General features: G+C 49.2%; 2 protein-coding genes across 4 annotated transcripts; one reads left to right on the top strand and one right to left on the bottom strand.

The window, feature by feature from the left end:
- Positions 1 to 368: 368 nt before the first annotated feature.
- Positions 369 to 4948, bottom strand: LOC134424336 (uncharacterized). 2 transcript variants are annotated; one of them, XM_063168036.1, is made up of 7 exons: positions 4663 to 4948; positions 3040 to 3432; positions 2603 to 2653; positions 2022 to 2126; positions 1503 to 1549; positions 1018 to 1211; positions 369 to 832 (listed from the first exon to the last, which is right to left on the bottom strand). In XM_063168036.1, exons 1-6 carry the CDS (start codon positions 4721 to 4723, stop codon positions 1023 to 1025), a joined length of 846 nt encoding a protein of 281 aa, XP_063024106.1. In that variant the 5' UTR covers positions 4724 to 4948; the 3' UTR covers positions 369 to 832; positions 1018 to 1022. The 2 variants fall into 2 exon arrangements, with proteins under 2 accessions (XP_063024106.1, XP_063024105.1); XM_063168035.1 differs by having other exon boundaries at positions 369 to 1211; positions 4663 to 4947.
- A 1978-nt stretch (positions 4949 to 6926) lies between these two features.
- On the top strand, positions 6927 to 19274 carry GFOD2 (Gfo/Idh/MocA-like oxidoreductase domain containing 2). 2 transcript variants are annotated; one of them, XM_063168028.1, is made up of 4 exons: positions 6956 to 7013; positions 7430 to 7670; positions 11932 to 12279; positions 16923 to 19274. In XM_063168028.1, exons 3-4 carry the CDS (start codon positions 12021 to 12023, stop codon positions 17819 to 17821), a joined length of 1158 nt encoding a protein of 385 aa, XP_063024098.1. In that variant the 5' UTR covers positions 6956 to 7013; positions 7430 to 7670; positions 11932 to 12020; the 3' UTR covers positions 17822 to 19274. The 2 variants fall into 2 exon arrangements, with proteins under 2 accessions (XP_063024099.1, XP_063024098.1); XM_063168029.1 differs by lacking the exon at positions 7430 to 7670 and having other exon boundaries at positions 6927 to 7013.
- The last annotated feature ends 439 nt before the right edge of the window (positions 19275 to 19713 follow it).

The following is a 19713-nucleotide window of genomic DNA, read 5'->3' as shown; positions in this document are numbered from 1 at the left end:
TCAGAAAAAATGTTTGAGTGCAACAGTTACCCTGTCATTGCCAAGCTTGGGCAGGTGTTTATGTCACTGGTGGCAGGGATGTTGATGAGGCATTGAATGGAACCTGGTCATGCAGGTGCTGATGATGCCATGCCTGGCAGAGAAGCTGATGAGGTGGGTTGTTTAATGGTTGGATATCTGCCCAAGTTGGATCATATGCTCTGAGAATAACCCAGAAGATCTGGACTATCTTTTCGGGGTCATCTCTCAACCCCAGCATTGTTGTGGGTGTAACACTAAATCACTAGAGCTGTGTGCTGGTTTCAAAAGTTAACTCCACTCAAGCTGCTCCTCTTCCAACAGCAGAGGAAACACCAGGTGAGACCACATGTAGGATGATAATTTTACTGAAAAATTCACAATAAACACAACATTATCAATAAAAGGGCACAAAAGAGAGTGCTCTACCCAGGAGAAGGGTATTCACCACAGCAAAAACACCCAGCTACTCCCAGTACAAAGCAAATCCATGTGCATCACTGCAGCAGCACCTCTGTGAAGCAAGCAATGCTTTTCCATTCTTGCCCCTTGTGTTTCAAGTGAGTGAATGAAACAAAGGTCAGCCCACATCACAGCAGGTGCCTGCTCCAGAGAAAATCCAGAATATTGATCCAGGACTTCTCTGGATGGCCAGCATGTGCCACCCAGCACATCCAGGACCAAGCTCTTCCTGAACACCATGCTGGCCACACAGTGTACAGTGACATTCCTGAACATGGAACAAGCAGCAGGAGGAGCCTGTCAGCAGCTGGAGACAGTGAAAATAATTGCTGAAGCTTGGCAGTGCTTGGAGCTGCAGAAGGCAAGGAGAAAATGGGCTCAAGAGCCCTGTCCTCGCATGGCTTCTTCCAGGGGAACATAAAGCAGGGTTCTGCAGCCACTCAGGGGTAATATGTGTCCCCAAGACTGCACTGCTGTATGAGCTAACACCTAGTTTTGAGGAGGAAGACCCCAACAGGTGGACAATAAGCTGCTCACCTCCCTCACTTGCCCTCTTCCTTGGGGGAGACATCCACCTCCGTGCAGGCAGCACTGCCATCCCCACCACTCTGCTTCTGTTGCAATGGCTTGATCTCAGTGTAAATGACATTGGAGGAGGCAGATCCTATCCCCTTCTTTTCAAATTTCAGGTTGGCATAGGTCAGATCCTCAGTTCCTGTCACCGGGGCTGCCTGCAGGGAGACAGCAATGAGCAGAGCCTTGGCTTTTCTTTCTGTGTCTCCCCTGCTAATACATTTCCACTGGCACAACTCTTTGTGCTGCCCAGGCATTACCAGATTGCTCAGAAGTGCCACCTACTCAAACACTCATAAGCCTTTATTTAATAGGAATTAATAAGTGTTTAGGACCATGTTTTCAGAAAGCAAAGCTGATTTTACTATGAAATCCTTTAAGTGGGTATTCAACAATGCTTTTTTTGACAGGGAGGAGGAAGCAATACATGGAAAGCCTTCCCAGCTTACCGTACTGACTTGATTCCCCTCTGTCACATCCTCGCTTATGAGCTCTCCTGAAAAAGGAAACCTTGTTTAAATAGTAGTTAAAACAGTGACAATGATCTTTATTTTAAATTTAAGAAAATAATGAAAGAATGAAGCAAACATCTGCATTGGTCCTGCTGTTGTTGTGGGAGAGGATGAGGCACTGCAGCTCTGTGGTTCTGAAGATGGTCAAAGGGCTGCAGGGGTTGGCAAGGGCTAAAAAGCCCTTGGATGGGCTGGAGAAGAGCTCTGAGATGGGCTCTTCTGGATATGCAAGACCTGTTTCAATCACACAACAGGCTGTGCCATAGCCAGACTCCCAGCAGCAACTGGCCAGAAGGAAAGGAGGGGGGTGAACCTTCTCACCAAACTGGGACAGCTGGTTCAGGAGGACTTGTGAAGGGAGCACAGAGCGAGCAAGAGCAGTAGGGTGTCAAAGATGGACAAAGATCTCCCAAGCCTGACTTTGTCCAGACCAGCAGTAGAGGAAGAAATGCCAACCTGTTCTGTTCCTTCTGCACCGACACAGCAGGAAGCCAATTATGGGCATGTAAAGGAGCGTCCCAGCCGCGAAGCCAAGGAGGATGCACAGGAGGAGGTTGAGTCCTGCACACACAACATCACAGAGTCACTTGTGAGCCTCCATCCATCCATCCATCCATCCATCCATCCATCCATCCATCCATCCATCCATCCATCCATCCATCCATCCATCCATCCATCCATCCATCCATCCATCCATCCCCCCTGCAGGGACACTGTTGCCATTGCCTCCTTCATGGCATGGCACAGTTTCTTCCCAGACTTGGCCTCCCAGACCCTGAACCCTCTACAGCTTCAGGGAGCTGACAATACCCGGTGGGGAATGGTCTCCAAACTCACCCAGGGGGTAGTTGGAACATCAGAGCTCCTTCCCAGCATCACAGCCTCTGATCCACTGGTGCCTACCCCAGTCTGGCACTGGCTCCCACCCACTCATGGGAAAACATCTGGCTGTTTTCTCCCTTACTGCCCCTCCCTCCTTTTCCCTGAGGACTCCTCCCACCCTCTACTCTTGCAGCCAGGGGACTGTGGGGACACACCTTTCCAGATCTTGACTATGCCATCAGTCTGAGATCCTGCACAGCCAGAGCCTGAAAGGCAGAAACACAAGTGAGAGACTGTCCAGAGGCAGAGAACCCTGCACCCTGCTCTGCTTTGGAGCAGGAGCCTTGAGCCCACAGTCCTGGCTGTCCCTCTCCTGCCAGCACAGCTCCAGCCATGTCAGGATTTGGCTGATGTGCTGCAGCTGGAGAATCTGGCAGGTCCTAGGAAGGAACCAATGGCCCAGCAGCTCCATGGTCTGTCCCCCCATCCCATGGTGGGATGAATCTGCCAAAAACTGCTGTGCTGGGCTGGCTCCTCCAGTTCTTAGGATGCTTTCGGGGAAACAACACATGGAAGAACCAGAGGAGTGCTGGAGGGAACATCCCTCTCTGCCCACCATCTCCCCCATGGAAACAGCCCCACTGCCACTTACTGAGATTTGCTGCTTGCGTGCTGTTTCCAGCGTCTGTTGAGTTTGGTCTTGTGATGAAGGCCCTGCACACACAGATTCCTGTGCAGACTCTACACAGGCTTGAGCTGGTGAAATTCGTACACTTTCCAGACAGAAACACAGGCTTGGTTTGATTTCCAGCATCTGTTGAGTTTGGTCTTGTGATGACAACCTCAGACACACAGATTCCTGTGTGGGCTGTACCCAGGTTTGAGCTGGTGAAATTCATACACTTTTCTCCCAGACACTCAGTGTTGGTTTGATTCTTCCCCTCCAGACATTCAGGATTGTGCCACTTCACCTGCGCTGTGAGATTCTCCAAATCAATCTTGAGCTGCACAGTGATGACTGGCTTTGCCATCTGACTGGCTGTTCCTGGAGGGAACAAAACCAAAAGTGAGAGCTGAAATAGAGATGATCTTACAGGGTCATGTCCCACGTGTCACTCATGAAAGACACAGTCAAGTGACCATTCCTTTCTGCAGCAGCTGATGATCTCTTCCAAATCTGGCTGCTGATGATTCTAAGCATTCTAACCATGCTAAGCACTCAACACTGAAATGCTGCATGTTGACTTGTGCCACTGGGTGCTGTGCAGTGCACAAACTCCTCTGTGCCTCGGGAAGGATTGAAAATGTGAGGATCAGGGAGAAGGCACCTCCTCCACCAGTGACACAGGCACCCAAGCAGGAAGTGCCTCAGGCTCCACCATTTCATGGAGCATGAGGTGGGACTGGGGGATTGGCAGTGGGGAATGGTCAGCCCTGGAGAAGCAAAGAAAATACAGAAAACAGATTCCCTGCAGCCTCTCTGGCTTCATCCCACCCCATAGTGCTCACTCTGGAGAATTTCAGAATCACTGAGTTGATGTCACTTCACACGTTCTCAGCTCAGTCCTTCCTCTGTCACCTCTCTCCAGTCCTTTCTTTCCACTCCAAGGGGTGTTGGTGGACTTCTGTCCCTCACACCCTTGCTCAGTTCAGAACATCTGCTCTTGGACATGTTCTCCACCCTGCATGTGTACATTCCTGCACTTGCTTTGTTCACATTGGCAAAGATGAGCTGGGCCAGATCATTTTCCTTCTCCACACCCCCTCCATTCTGCTGTTTTCCATCATTTCAGGTGGCATTAAACCACTTCACCTCCCTGGCAGTGCTGCTCAAACCTGCCTGGGGCAGACACTGCAAGATGAGACCTAACCCTACCAACAACTCAGCTGTGGCTGAAATCTGGTGAGCAAGTCCTGCTGGAAAAAACAGCCCTATAGGAGAGCTGGTTTTGTCTTAAGGAATATCCACATCTGCCCTGTGAGGCTGACCCCACTCTGCAGTTATCAGGCTGATAAGCATTTCTGTTTCCTTCCCCCCCAACTGTTTTCTCTCCCTGCTGCTGAAGGCAAAGCCCCTGGAGCTCACAGCCTGTGCAAGCACAGCTGCAAGGGGGACCCCCTTGCAAGGCACATGGCAAGGGGCTGCTGCAGAAGAGGGGCTGAATGATGCAAGAGGGGAGGTAAAAGCAGCAGCAGCAGGCACTTTGCACACCTTCTGCAGGCATAAGCAAAGAGGGAAGAGTTCAGAGCAGAGGCAAGGGCACTGGGGACTCACCAAGTGGCAGCCAGGTGAGGAGCAGCAGGGGCAGGAAGGTGTTGGCCAGCCAGGGCTCCATGCTCCCCAAGAGGCTCAAGGTGCTGGGTGCCTGGTGGGACCAGCCTGGAGCCTCCCTCTCTCCCTGCAGTGGTCACTGCTCAGCCAAGGGCAGCTGAAGCCTTGCTGGGACCTCACCCCAGGCAGTTTCCTCTGTGCTCACAAGCTTCCCCTCTCTTCCCCTTCTCTTGCCTCAGCCCAGTTCTTATCTCCTCTGTTCTCTGATTCCTCCTCTGGTTTCATCCTGACCACACACTCTGTGCCCTGAGACCCAAGTAATGCCACAGGAGCTGCTGAGAGCCATTCCCCACTCTGCTAGGGCCAGCCCAGCTCCCTGCCCCTTCCCCAGCTCCCTGCAGCACCACCTCCCCAGGCCACCCCAGCCTCTTGTGTTTTACCCCAGGGAATGGAGCCCTGGAGGAAGCAGAGCTGACATGGGGGTTGATGTCCACACCCATGTGGTGACGGGGTGTGCTCCTGCTGAGGCCAGGTGGGGACACACACACCCCCTGTCACCCCCACACACACCCTGACAGCCCCAGGGACCTGTGGTTTGACACAGGGATGGGCTTGGTCAGAGTGCTCTGCCTGTGGGATGTACGTGGCCCTGCAGAGCCCTGCTCCCTCTCTGGCCATGAGGACCCAGATGCCAGCTCCTGTCACTTCATTGCCACTGCCCTGTATTTCTCTGCCACCTCTGGCACAAGGGACACGAGCATCCACCAGACCAGACACAGCTTGTGTCACCTTTGCCACTGAAGGGACAAGGACAGCAGTTAGCAGGTGCAGGGCCCTCCCTCTGTCCTCCCAGCCTCTGTGGGTGCAATCTCTGCTGCTCCTCACTGCCTGCCACCACTCCTCCTTTTTATACTCAGAGCAAAACCTCCTCCCATCTGCCATTTCCTCCCCTTTAGTTCCTATCAGCATCCACAGGATCACCCTCCACACCACGCTGGGAACACACAGCCCAGCCCCACGTGTCTCCAGAAGGAAGGCTGTTCACTGGAGCTCTGCTCCACCAGCCTGTGGAACTTCCTGGCTGAAGCTGAGGTCTCATCTGTAAACCAACCCACATGAGGAAACAGCAACACCAGCATGATAATTGCTGATAAGATGGTACAAGATCCACAAGAATGACAAGTGAGAGGTTCTGTATCCCTCCTGCTCTGCCCTCTGGACCTCTGCATCTCTTCCCATGCTCTTTCTGATGTTCAGTTCCTCTCTGCATTTGAATCTTTATCTTCTCTCATTTCACAACTGCATAACGATGTGTACATGTTTGCTTCCTTCCTTTTCATTTCTATTCTGGTTCTCACGTTTCCTGGCACTGGTGAAGCCAAGACCTTCTCCAGCAGGACGTGCCTTCCCCCTGTCCCCAGCTGTGGTGCCGGTGGAACTGAAGGTTAATGTCTTGCTTTCTGCTGACTCCACAGAGGTGCTCTCCTACCAGAGCCCCTTCCAGCTCCACAGCCACATTCCATGGTGCTCTCTGCCAAGGAGATAAGAGAGGAGGAAATGACAATGCTGTCAATAACACGGTGCCCGTGTCAGCAGCAGCTACACCGGGTACTACACAATGTCCACAGCAACAGGAGGCTGCGGAGTTCCTCAGGAGCTCCCCACGCCCTTGAAGGGCACGAGGGACATACAGAAGGTGCCACCAAGATCATCCTCTCCCAGCTGCTGGGAGCCGGTGAGCAGCCGTGCCAGGCTGGGGAGGATGAGGAGCGCTGGGAGAAGCGCTGTTTGCAGTCGGCCCGTGGTGGCCGCCAAAAGCGATCCTGCCCTCGGCCCGAACCTCACAGCACTGTGGGGCTGACGGGGGCACATCGAGTCCCTCAGCCCTCACGGAGCTGGGCACGGAAGAACCACCGTCAGAGCAGCTGGTGCCACCGAGCAGGAGGCGCTGCAGACACCGGCGGTGTCCCGGGCTCCCGGAGGCACAGCACCGTCGGGAGGCAGCGGCCGCCCCACAGAGCAGCTCCGGGCACAGCCCGAGAGCTCAGAGCGCCTCACCACAGCCCATCGCGCTGCTCTCCCATTGGCTGTTGTCTCTGTCCGTCACTATAAGTCCCGCCTCCCCGCCCATCTCCGGCCTCAGGATTGGCCGTCCTTTATGCAGAGCCTGAAGCCCCCCCAGGGCGCCGCCATGTTGGGGCCGCTGCCCGGAGGAGGGGCGGTGCGGTGCGGGGCTGTCGCGCATGCGCGGGCCGGGCAGGGCCGCCGCCCCGGGAGCGCGCGGCCGCCTCGGGAGCGCGCCCGGCCCGAGGATGCGCCAGGCGGGACAACCCCGGTGGCCCGGCCGGGCACAGGTGAGGGCGGCTCGGACCCCTCGAGCGCCCCGGGCTCCTCCGCTGTCCCGGGGCCGCTGGGCGGCGAGGGGGGGCGCGCTCCTGCCAGAGGGCGCGGGGCCGGGAGCGGCCGGGGAGGGGCCGGGGGTACCAAGTCCGTGTGGGCCGGTGAGGAGAGGGGGGCCCGTCCCGCCCAGACCCCTGACGGGGGAGGCCTGGTGAGGTGAGGCGAGGTGAGCCCTGCCCCGTTCCAGAGGTGAGGCGAGGTCAGGTGAGCTCTGTCCCGTCCAGCCCCGTGCGGAGCCGCGCACGGGGAGCAGCTGCCCGAGCCCCGGTGCCCCGGGCACACAGAGCGAGCACCGCGGGCCGTGCCAGCGGCTCCCGGGGCTGCCGTGGCCGTGCCGCCAGCTCTGCATCAAGGCCGGTTTGGTTCCCAGGGTGTTCCCGCTGCTGCTGTCCCCGCACGGTCCTCGCTGCCACCTTCGGCCTCGGGCGGCACCTGTGGGAAGAGCCGTGCCTGGAGCGGGGCCGTGGCTGCCGTGCTGCGGAGCAGGAAGGACAGAGCGCTGTGCCGGGCTTGTCTCCAGGTGTGCTGGGAGCTCCTTCGGGCTGTGCACTCGTGGGTTATCGCACAACCCGCTGGCGCTGAATCAAAAGCACGTTTAGTAAAGAAAGCACGTAAGTTTTGACATGGACACGTGAACCATTCCATACACAGCCTCAAGTATGTTTGTGCCAGAGGGCAGAAGTGTTTGCTGGTGTGCTCCTCCACCACGTGCCTCATCTTTCCTGGAACCCAAAAGGAACTTTTCAGGATAAGTTGGAGACATGTGAAAAGCTTTCTCTTTATGCAGAGTCAGTGCTACCCTGGCCAGCACCTTTCTGAACATGGGCTGTTATTTTCACTGCCTTTGGCCCACAACAGTTTCTGGACCCTGTGATCCTTGACTGTATTATCAAATTTTTGAGACTTCTACCTTTGGAGTTCCCAGACTTCTTCAACATGGAATTGAATGGGATGCTGTAGGAACCATCAGGTTTTTCATTGCAGTGGGTCACAAACTTCTTGTTGCTATGTGTACCAAAAGAGTCAAAAAGTTCCTTTCTATGACCAGGATGGGACTTTAAACTGACTGTGAAATTCAGCAAAAATGAAGGTGTTTTGTGGCCACAAAAAAAAAAAAAATAAAAAAAAAAATGGCAGAGCTCTTAAGTGCTTCTGTTCGAAAATTTAAGTCAGAATGATGTTGATTATTTAATCTCTGTTGAAAAGAGGTTGATTTTTGTCTCCTGACATGCAAGATACCTGTTGCAGTCTGGTTTCAGTTGCCCATAAAAGCTCTGCCTTTTGTGTTGTCTGGGGGAGGGTTCTCATAGGAGTGTTCATTCCAATGCTTGACTGCTGGAGAGGTTGATGCACTAGGATTTTAATTTTTATAACTAATTTGCTGAGGTTTGTGTAAAGGTTTGAGGCTTGGTGAGTTCTAAAGTAAATATGTAGAAATTGTACCTAATTCTAAGCTGGTGTTGGTAGCAGTTTCAGGCATTTCTTTCTCAGAGCTGTTCCCATGCTCTGCCAAAAGCAGTTTTCTCTAGTTTTCAGTTCAGTGCCAGATGTGACTTCTGTGCATTCAGTGAGCCTCAGTGGATAGACAAGAGTCCCTGTAGATGACAAATGTCTGCACTGTCTCATGGCAAGGGCACTTCACAACTTAGAAGAGTCTGCTGCAGGGAGCCACCTCCTTCAGCTTGTTTTGATCCAGCCCTCTCTGAGCTCCATTTGATCTGCTCCTGTATGGTGAAGGACAGTGAAAATTTCAGTTTTCTCCATCCTAAGCCACTCTTGACTTTATTACTTGTGACATCTCTTCCATACTGAGGAATCTTTCCTTGCTTAGGTCTTCCTTTTCAGGAGATTTTGGTGCTTTTGATCACCTCTGCAGCCCTTCCAGTTCTGCTCCCCCCTGCTTGGAGGAAAAGTACCAGATGTGCACACAGAGCTCCAGATGATGGTGCTCTGGGGACTTGTGTGGCAGCTCAGTGCTGTTCTCCTGAGATCCCTGTCCTTCTCCCCAAACTGCTAATTACAGCTGCCTCTCCTCAGCACTGGCCTTTTTCTGACATGGAGGGTTTAGGCTGTCTCCTCAGGGTGGCCTGGGCTGGAATCCCTCTGCTGCCAGCCCTGGAGTGTGTCTGCAGTGTGTGTGTGTGTGTGAAGGCTGCAGTACCCTCGGGTACCCCTTTCTGAAAGCTTTCCCAGCTCAGCTCTGCTGCTGCTCTGGGATTTCCCTGGGTAAGGATTGGCTTTTTGCTGCCCTTCAGCAGCCACATCCACCCTGCTGTGCCTGTCCTGCCAGACCAGCACTGCTGAAAGTCTGCTGGGGGAAGAGGAGGCTGCAGGAGGCTCTCAGGGGAGGGAAGAGAAGCTTGTCCTGTGCTCAGGGCCTGGTGGCTGCAGTGTTTGGGATCTCCAGCCCTGTGGGCCCTTGGACCATGCAGGCTGTGTCTCCATTCCCAGAGAGCTCGGGCTGCCCTGCTGGAAGTCACTGCTGAGGCTGGGCTGGCCACTTGTTGCTTTGTGGTGGTGCTGGTGACCTGAAGGTCTTGCAGCATCAGGAACTGGTGCATGGTGCTCATCACTGGATTTTGTAGATTTTTGGCAATAACTCCTAGTGATACCAATGTAGAACATGCTATCTTTTGGGATAAGTGAGTTTAAGATTCATTCCACTTGACTGAGATTATTTTAAAGAGGCAGTTAGATAGAAAACAGGGAAGAGTAGAATTTAAACTGAGTGCTTGTTACAGAAATCAGCTTATCTGCGTAGCAGGAGCCTCCTGTAGCACATACTGTGGTGTTCTCCTGGAGCATTTTCAATTAATTCAGCCTTTTCTAAACTGTTGTTGTGGTGTTGTGTGAGTTAGACCCATCTGTGATCTGTGCAAGCAGGGACACACTCACCTGGTCTGTGTTCCACCTCACTTTGTGTCCCTTCAAACAAAGATGTTCTTGCTGCTGTAAGAATTTTTAACTCTTCCAGTCCATAAACTGCTAAACAGATTTGTGGGGACTTCAGTAGTTATGCCTGCTGTCTATCCAGTTGCAAGGGTTTGTTTTTTTGTGTGATTTATATAAAGCAAGCCTGGTTAGAAGCCATCCTCCTTGCCAGTATCCCAGGGTCCCACCCTTTTATGTAGTAAATATTTTCAAGATCCTTTTGATCTTTGTCACTGCCTTGTTTGAGTGTTCTGCTGAATGTTGGATAAAAGGGAGTTTATGCCAATGAATGTTGTTCATCTTTATAAAGAATGACAGTGACAGTATCTCTGCAAATGCTGCATCACACAGAATAAGGAAAAACATACTGAATTAATTAAGTAAATATTTCATAAGCTGTTTTATAGCATCTGTAAACATTTGTGCATATTGCAAGATAAATATTCTCAAGCATTTCTGTTTTCTAGTTTAGTGTCTGTACTACAGAAATACCTGGGATTTCAGTCAGGGTTCAGTTTTATAACACAAGCTGGGCAGTGCTGGCACCCCCAGACTGGTGAGAAGCTGATTGCAAACAAAGCCCTTGCACTGGGAGCAGTTCCACTTCTGTGCTGCTGCTGCCCAGTGCTGTGTCAGGGTTTGCTTCATGTCTTGTAATTAATGTCAGTATCTTGGGATGGGGAGATGAGTAGCACTGTTCCTGAAACAGACCATGATTCTTGTGTCTTTTCCAGAGGTGTTGATCTGGTGCTGGTACCAGTTCTCTTTTTAAATATGGTCCTTGCTTTTTCATTGTAAGCTTCTAATGAAAACTGAAATCATGTTTTTCTCTAAAAATAAAAAAAAAATTCAAAGAAGGTCAAGTGGGTGTAGTAGATGAGACTTCAGAAAGGCACAGAACAAAAGCTGTGTTTTGTGGGTTTCTGTGGTGTCAGAGATTGAGGAGATTTCTGCCATCTCTCCTTGCAGCTGGTGCTGAAGGCAGTTTGGCCAGGTGTGCACAGCAGTGGGGCTAAGGCAGACTGGCAGGTAGGGATTGAAGGAATTGATTTACCAGGAAATATTTGGAAGAATAAAAGGAGTGTGACTTGACCAATAATTTGTGTGTAGGGAGTGCAATAATTCTGTGCAACCCTGCATTCCTGGAGGTTAAGTGGCATTGGCAGGAGATATTTTTAACTGTCCTGAGTGAAGCTTTTAACTTCCCACAGTGGACGCAGAGGAGCACCCTTCTCCTTTCAGCAAGCACATTTCTGTGTGTTTAAACACTGGCATTCCCTCTCCTTGTAGGCTTCTCCTCCCCAGGCAAAACAAGCTCACTGAATGCAGGCTTTCCCCACAGGACATATTTTATAAATCTTCTCCAGACTGACTTATCTATTTGCCATAAAATTGTTAAGGTCCAAGTAGTTGTTTTCAGTTTGTATATTTAATTTAGAAGAAAGATTTATGTGTCCCAAAGCATGTCTATTATTTCCAGCAATTTCAATTGGTCTAATAAAAGATATTACCTCATCTCACAAACCTTTATCTCATTCAGGGGCTTACATCATCACAAATAGAGCAGCACTGCTTTTACTGCTGGTGTGACAGACTCCATGTCCTGTCCTCTTGGTGCTTCCTGTCACTCCCAGTTTGTGCCTCTCTGTGTCTGGTTTATCCTGCACTCTTGGGTGTGTTTCTGTCCCCGTGTGCTGAGTTTTGAAGGTGAGGAGATGACTCTGTCAAGCTGCTTTCTTACCATTCTTCTGCAATAGGTTTGTTAGGTTTGTCCCTTAATACTCTGTCTCTATAGATTGCACCTTTTGGGGTTTTGCTTTTTGTCATGAGGATGTTTGAGAATATTGAAAGCCCTACAAAGGACAGAAGGTGGTATACAGGGTTGTTTGATCCCACAATGTGCCTTTTCCTGAAAATGACTTGTAACTTTTCACATTTTAGGAGCTGTGGATGGAGCACCGAGCTGAGGAGCCAAACCTTTTACTGAAGGCCTGTGTGTAGACCCTGATGCTTGAATGAATGAATGAAGAATGAAAATGCTCCCTGGAGTGGGTGTGTTTGGAACTGGTAGTGCTGCCCGGGTCCTGGTGCCCCTGCTGAGGGCAGAGGGCTTCTCCATTGAAGCTCTTTGGGGCAAGACTGAGGAGGAGGCCAAGCAGCTGGCAGAGGAAATGAACATCTCCTTCTACACGAGCCGCACCGACGACGTCCTGCTGCACCAGGACGTGGATTTGGTCTGCATCAACATCCCTCCACCCCTGACTCGGCAGATTGCTGTCAAGGCTCTAGGTACCTCTTTATCTTGGAGTTGCACCAAAAATCTGTAGCTTGTTGGCAGGTTGAGATTGGAAACCATTACCCCAGCACAGTTCTGGTTGCACCAACAGGCAAATGCTGTGCTAAAAATTTTGTGTGGCATTTGTGAGAAGCTTTACCTGGGTTTTTTTTTTTTTTTTTTATACTGTTAATAATTGCTTATAGATCTGCTTGAACCAATAAATAAATACTAAAATACTAAAATACTAAAATACTAAAATACTTCGCTTCGGTCAGACTGAAGTTATGGTAGGGAGTTTGTAATAAAAATCAGCTGTATCAGAGACAATAATGAGAGGGTAAGTGGCTTTATGCTCATTAAAAAAACCCAGAGCAACAAAAAAAAAAAAAAAAACCAAACAAAAACCAAACAAAAAAACCAAACCAAATTGTTTAATTCATTTTAAATTTTTGCATGTACTAGGAAATTGAGATTTGCCAGGAAGGGGAAGGTTGTTCAGCTCTGCTTTATGCTTTCTCCACGAGTAAAATCAAACTTGGAAGTTGAAAGCCTTTGAAAATATATTTGTGTGCACTCAGTAGAATCATGTGAATTAGGAGCTAAGAGATGCTGGTTTGGCTGTGAGCCTGGCCACTGCCTGGAGCACTCTTGGCACATCCATGTCCATAGCAGGCTGATGTGGTCGCAGGTGGAGGAATCCTGCCTGACTCAGGAGGACAGATGCTGGGGACAGCAGGAGGAATCCAGCTAGATGAGAAAGAAGGGATGACACCCCAGACTGGTTGGGCAGGGAGATGGGAGCCAGCTGCCCAGGCAGGCTGACATTTCTAATTGCCCAGTGTGGGACTTTGTAGTGTTAATGTCCTCTCCTGCAGTGCAGCGTGGGTGTCAGTTTGCGTGCAATTCTGTAAATAACAAGGGTGATATTTTTACTGTGTTTACAGGAGATACACGAGTTAATTTTAGGACAGGTAATCTCAGACCATGTGAGCCAGGGTGGTTTGTTGTGCCTCTTTTCTCTACAGTAATTTCTTTTGCAAGTAAACAAGTTCCTGGACAAACATTTGCAATGCCACTTAGATATGCAGAGTGAGATTTCAGGCTTTTTTTTCCCTTTTCATTTTTATACTGTTAGATTTGTTTGTTTACCTTGTTAGAGTACTGTCCTTTGAATTTTAGAGTGTTCTGATTTTTAAATATTTGAACTATAAGTTAGAATTTATCTCTTCAAATATGCTAAAAGCTCTTTAAAGCACCTGTTAGGTAATATGCATTTCACTCGGTCTTGTGGCTCTTGATGATCAAATGGGCTAAAAAGGAGAGGGTTCACCATTCTCTGATGGGTTATTAACTAAAAGGGATTGGGATTCCTTCATTGAAGGCTGGGAACCCATAAAATGACACTATCCAGAGGAGGAAAGGGAGGTAAAGCTGGTGCAGAACTACAGAGGTTGGATGTTTGCTTGAATGCAAGTTTAGGAAGTGGAAGGCTGAAAAAGCCAGGGAGATGCATGGAGGAAGCAGGAAAGGGTAACAACCCCTTCCTGTGTCCTGAGATGTTCTGGTCTGTAAACTGATGCAGAGATCTCAGGCCAGGGTGGTGCTGACCTTGCCTTTCAGCTCTCCAGGTTCATTGCAGTGCCATTTGCAGGTCTGCTGCCCAGTATATTGTGACTTATTTAAAGCCAGTCTTGGGTGGTTTCCTGTGCCTGAATGTTCTGAAGGAACACAGAACCAGGGGAGGGCCAAAGATGGCAGCAACATATTGTTTTGGAAGTTGAGATTGATACAGTGATGATTATAATCAGAGAATTATTTGCTGTGGATTGTTTATAACAGATTGGTGTTTACTTGCCAAGAGACTGGGCTTTAGGAAATGTCAGAAGTGGTGCAGTAATAATGGTCTTGTGTGTTGTGTTTTGTTGGGCTTGGTTTGTTTGTTTTAAAGTGGTGACACTTTTATCATTAATTTTTTACCTTTTTCTACTTTTTTTAAAAAACCTGTGCTTCCATTTGGTAAAGAGGAGGAAAGACCCCAGTTTTTCTAGGTGGTGCAATTTCCTTGCCTCAGTTTCTTGCTGACATGTATCCATGAACAAGCCTGGGGACAAAGCAGTGACACTGGTTTGAGTTCATGAACCAGACAGCACAGATCAAAGCCCAGAGGATAGTTCATATTAAAATCAGTGTAATCTTATGGTTTATCTCCACAGCAGGCAAAGCAAGAAGCTCTCTTTAAATTTGTGCTTCTTTTGATCTCAGAGGAACTAAATCAATTTCACCTAATGTCAGTGTTGTGGTTCATGTCCCACAGTTAAATGCACCCATCCATGCTGTCATGTCTTCTGGCTGGTGAGGGCCTCAACTGAAAATTTTGCAGCTGTGGTTTAGGAAAACAATATGGTACAAAGTTCTGGTTATTCATTACCAAAACAATAGTAACAGTCCCAGGGATGTAAGCTGCACTGCCTTGAAAAACAAAAGGCATGGCCATTGCCTTGGTCAGGGACCTTGGTAATCTCTGACTTGGCCCCTGTCCTTGCTTCATGGCCATGTCTGTGAGCTTGGGGACAGCTGGAGGGATGTCCCACTGAAGGGAACAGCAGGATTATCCCAGAGCTGTTCTGTGCTCCCAGTGTCACCCTGGCAGTGCACAGTGGGCTGTGCTGAGCTGTCACTGTGCTGCCATCCCAAAAAAAGGCAGCAGGCACTTTGAGCTCCTCAGGTGGCTCAGCCTGGGCTGCCACAACAGGCACAGCTTTGAGTGAGGGTGAGGCTGCTCAGCAGAGCAGGGAGAGCCCGGGGTGACAGGGCTGTCCCCAGGCTCTGCTGGCTCTGCTCTCAGTCCCTGCTGCAGGGAGCCAGGGCTGGGCAGCACCAGCACAGAGCTGTCCCATGGAGCCAGAGTCACTTTGGTGTTCTGCAAGCTTTGGGTTTTCTGCAAGCTTTGGGTTTTCTGCAAGTTTTGAGGGTGCAGATCTGCTTTGGACACTGAGGATCCCTTTGCTTTCCCTGGTGGTGCTTGCTGTGACCTGCCTGCAGACAAGCACTGTTTAAACAAGGCAGATAAACTGGACTGAAGCAGCTCTAGATGCTTGTCCAGGTGCTTCAGCTAGCCCTAAAAAGTACTGAACTGAGGGTTGTGCCTTGCCTTGTCACCAGGACTGGGATCAGGGGAGTCAGAAATGGTCCCTGAAATGGGGGTTACCAATGGACAGCCAGGGTGTCCACTGCGAGTTTGACCTGACTCTTTGTTCATTAAAGCTGCTATGGACTCGTATCAGTACAGGGGATTTCTCACTTGTATCTTCCCATTTTCTGGCTGGGTTTCACTCGTGTCTATTAGAAGCAGAGGTTGTGAGTCTCCCGTCGCTGTCCCCTGGCTGAGCTGTGTCACGGTGTGCGCTGGCCCCTGGCCCAGGGTTCCTGGAGGGCTGGCCGGGTGCAGCCGGGAGGGGGAGCACGGAGAGCAGGAGCCGCGGTGGGGATGTGCCAGAGAGCGACCCAAGTGGCTGTGCCAGGCAGGGAGCACAGCCTGCTCCTGGCTGAGGAGGAGCTTCCAGACAGGTGCCAGAGGTGCCCAGCACCCTGTGCAGGGATTCCTGCAATTCTTGGGCAGGAAATGTGGTGTGCCATGACTGACCTTCAGGTCTGGCAGTTAGTGTCTGCAATAACCATGTTAGGAATAATATGGTTATTACACTGAAAAATGTGTAGATAAGTATTTGATCAGAACAGATATAAAACAGGAAAAAAACAGTAAAAGTAAAGCCCTGCCATGAGAAGGGGGATACCAGAAATGTAAGAACTGGTTAAAACTTGTACTGTCATGCTCTTTTGTATTACTTAATTTCTTCTTTCCAGTTAGGGGAAGAAAGAGGATTATTGACTGCCCCGTTGATTTAGGCTGAGCTCAATGTAAAGTGCATCAGGAGCAATAACAGTGCAGTGGGTCAGCTTGGGGGTGCAGCTCTTGTCTGTGTAACTCAGTCACCTTTTGTCTGATTGTATAAACAGGCTGTATGTGCAGACCAAAATTATTTGCTTTCTAATTAGAAAGGTTTGTTTTAAAACAGTCCACTTACCAAAACATTATTTCTAATTCTTGTGTTCTGTACACAGAATCTGTATGTCTTTTATATATGTACATTTTTATATATAAGTTAATTGCATGTCCCATTTATATTAATTAATGATAGTAGTAAAAAAAATTGTAGAGAGATAGTGAAATACAAAGTGAAAATCAACTCTCCTTTCCCCCTCCTCTTCCCTGCAGGGTACATAGCTTTTTTTTTTCTCTTCTGGCTATACAGGTATTCAAATATTTTTTTTTAATATAGCACTTATGTTGTGTCTTGTTTAGATGCCATGTGATGCTATTTGGACATTTATCTTTCATGATGTAAAAATCCTCTCCATATTTGGAGCCTCCCTCTGTGAGAGTTTGTCAGGTCTGCAACTGGAGCGTCTTGGAAAGACCATTGAGACTTGCTGGACTTGGCATTCCTATTTAATTCCCAAGTCTTTATCTGAGAAATTTTAGCAGGAAAGCCCAACTCTTAAAACCACCACTTCCTGACAACCTTTGGGACATCTGAGCACGTTTTGCTCAAGCGTGCTAAATATTGAAATTTTTTGTTCATTTGTGCTGCAGGAATAGGGAAGAACGTGCTGTGTGAGAAAGCTGCTACCTCTGTGGATGCCTTCAGGATGGTGACAGCTGCCAGGTACTACCCCAAGCTGATGAGCATCGTTGGCAACGTGCTGCGGTTCCTGCCCGCCTTCGTGAAGATGAAGCAGCTGATAGAGGAGCACTACGTGGGCAACGTCATCGTCTGCGACGTGCGGGTCTACGGGGGCAGCCTGCTCAGCCCCCAGTACAACTGGATCTGCGACGAGCTCATGGGAGGGGGCGGCCTGCACACCATGGGCACCTACATCATCGACCTGCTGAGCCACCTGACCAGCAGGAGGGCTGAGAAGGTGCACGGATTGCTCAAGACGTTTGTGAAGCAGAACACGGCCATCAGCGGCATCCGCCACGTCACCAGCGACGACTTCTGCGTTTTCCAGATGCTCATGAGCGACGGCGTCTGCTGCACCGTGACTCTCAACTTCAACATGCCCGGCTCCTTCACCCACGAGGTGATGGTCGTGGGCTCTGCCGGCCGCCTCATAGCGCGTGGCACAGACCTGTACGGGCAGAAGAACTCTGCTCTCCAGGAGGAGCTGCTCTTCACAGACTCCCTGCCTGTCAACAAGGGCCTTCTGGAGAAGGGCTTCAAGGACATCCCTCTGCTCTACCTGAAAGGAATGGTGTACATGGTGCAAGCCCTGAGGCAGTCTTTCCAAGAGCAGGAAGACCGTCGGACGTGGGATCATAAACCTGTGGCTATGGCAGCCTCTTTTGAAGATGGCCTGTACATGCAGAGTGTGGTAGAGGCCATCAAGAAATCCAGTAGGTCAGGTGAGTGGGAGACTGTGGAGGTGATGACTGAGGAACCAGATGCCAACCAAAACCTCTGTGAGGCGCTTCAAAGAAATAACTTATGAACATTCCTACCTTGGAAAATACTACTTCTGGCTGTAATGTAAAAAAACATGGTTTTTAAGATATGTAGATTCTTATTTAATAGCCTGAGTTTCTTGGTTTTTTTTAAACATGTAAAATATGTTCTCATAGGAACAGTTCTGGTTTAAATTGTTTGAAGAGTTTTAAATGTTTCTGTTTTTTGCAAACATTTAATTTTTGTCTTGGAGACTGGTAGGAAAACTTGAATTGCCCTTTGCACTTGCAGTAGCTGAAGTGAATTGTGGGATCTCTGCCATTGCATGGCTTGGAAATGGGACACAACCCCTGTTGCACAGGTTGCTGATTTAACCATGAGAGCACACAGAGCAAGATCAGGGAGTATCTGTTGTTCAGATGCCTTTTTCCTCTCTCTTGGAGACTGATTTATGTTTTAATCCTCAGTTTGTAAAATTTTAGAAAAGAGTTCAGTGATGTAACAAGTCTCTGAACTCCTATAGGACAAAAAGTAGAAGCAATGGATTAAAGTTAGCAACATACAGATCAGCCTTTTGGCTTCCTGTATGTGGTGAATGTCTTTCAAATTCATTCAAACTGATGTTTTATTTAAATGATACTATAATTCTCTGTTGTTGGTGTCTTGGCAGGAAAATATTCAGGAAGTCTGTGATGCATTTGAGCTATTCTTCCATATCTGTAGACATTATTCCTTCTACTCAAGAGGCGGCCTGCATCCAGCAGCTGTTTTTCCATAAGCTCAGTGCTTATGTCAGTTGTGTTTACTGCCTGGCAGCACCAGTGCCGTGCCTGTGGGGCCACGTTCTCATTGCTGTGACTGTTACTAAATGAATGCCTCCCTGGGTCATGGGACTGCCACAGTGTCCTGGTAACAAAGTTGTACAGCATGAACCTTTCAGGGACCTGAAAGTGGAAGGGAGGAGGTATTTCCTACCTCTTGCAGCTCTCTTCATGTGCTGGCTGGGTAACTGTCACACTACACACATGCTGATGGTTGAGAGAACAGGGACTGAACTGCCATGGGTAAATGTGCTCTGGATCTCAAACACTGGCTGTTAACCCTCTGGGCCAGAACATCTTCCCTCCCTCCTGCAGCTGGTGTCCAGTGGAGAGATTTGTTGGCAGATGATGGGGTGGAAGTTCATTCCTTTTGAGAAATGTTTCTCTCTGAGGCAGGTATGTGGAAAGGATAGTCTAATTTTACTACATTTGTTTTGTGTACTTGAAAGCTTTTTTTAAAATGTATTTCCCACTAAATTGTAACCCTGTGTATTTATGTATATTAACATGCACGCTGCTGTTCCATAAGCTGGACCTTCCTGAAAAGTATCATGTTTTCTACAGAAAATAAAAAGTTGTGTTTGTTGAGGGAATTCTCTATGCAGCTGTATGCTTGTGTTTGATTTGGTCAAGCTAAAACCATCTTAATAAAAGTGAACAGGAGAGTCAGAGCTGGGACTCAGTATCTGGTGAGTCCTTCCCTACTTGTTGTATAAGTTGCCAGAAGACCCCAAGTAAGAAGCAAAATCCCTGCAGTATTGATGGGACCACTTTCTTTTCTTGGTGTGTAAATTAGGTATTTACCTTTGGATATTTACTTTCCAGACTGACAGAAACAAGTCTACTGCTGTGCTGTTTTAAAACATGGCTGCTCTTGTGCTCTGCACATTCTCATCTCTACTGTGAGCTGTGTGAAGGAAGTGCATGGTTAGATTGGATATTAGGACAAGGTTCCTTACCCACAAGGTGGTTGGGCACTGGAGTAGTCTCCCTAGGGACGTGGTCATGGCTCAAGGTTGCCAGAGTTCAGGAACAGTTTGGACAATGCTCTGGGAGGCACAGGGTGGGATTCTTGGGGCTGTCCTGTGCAGGGCCAGGAGTTGTGCTCAATGATCCT

Source organism: Melospiza melodia, chromosome 13 (genome assembly GCF_035770615.1).
Source record: "Melospiza melodia melodia isolate bMelMel2 chromosome 13, bMelMel2.pri, whole genome shotgun sequence".
In the NCBI taxonomy this organism is placed as follows: Eukaryota; Metazoa; Chordata; class Aves; order Passeriformes; family Passerellidae; genus Melospiza; species Melospiza melodia.
The sequence above is the reverse complement of the archived record's forward strand: the minus strand, read 5'-3'. Positions and strand labels throughout refer to the sequence as shown.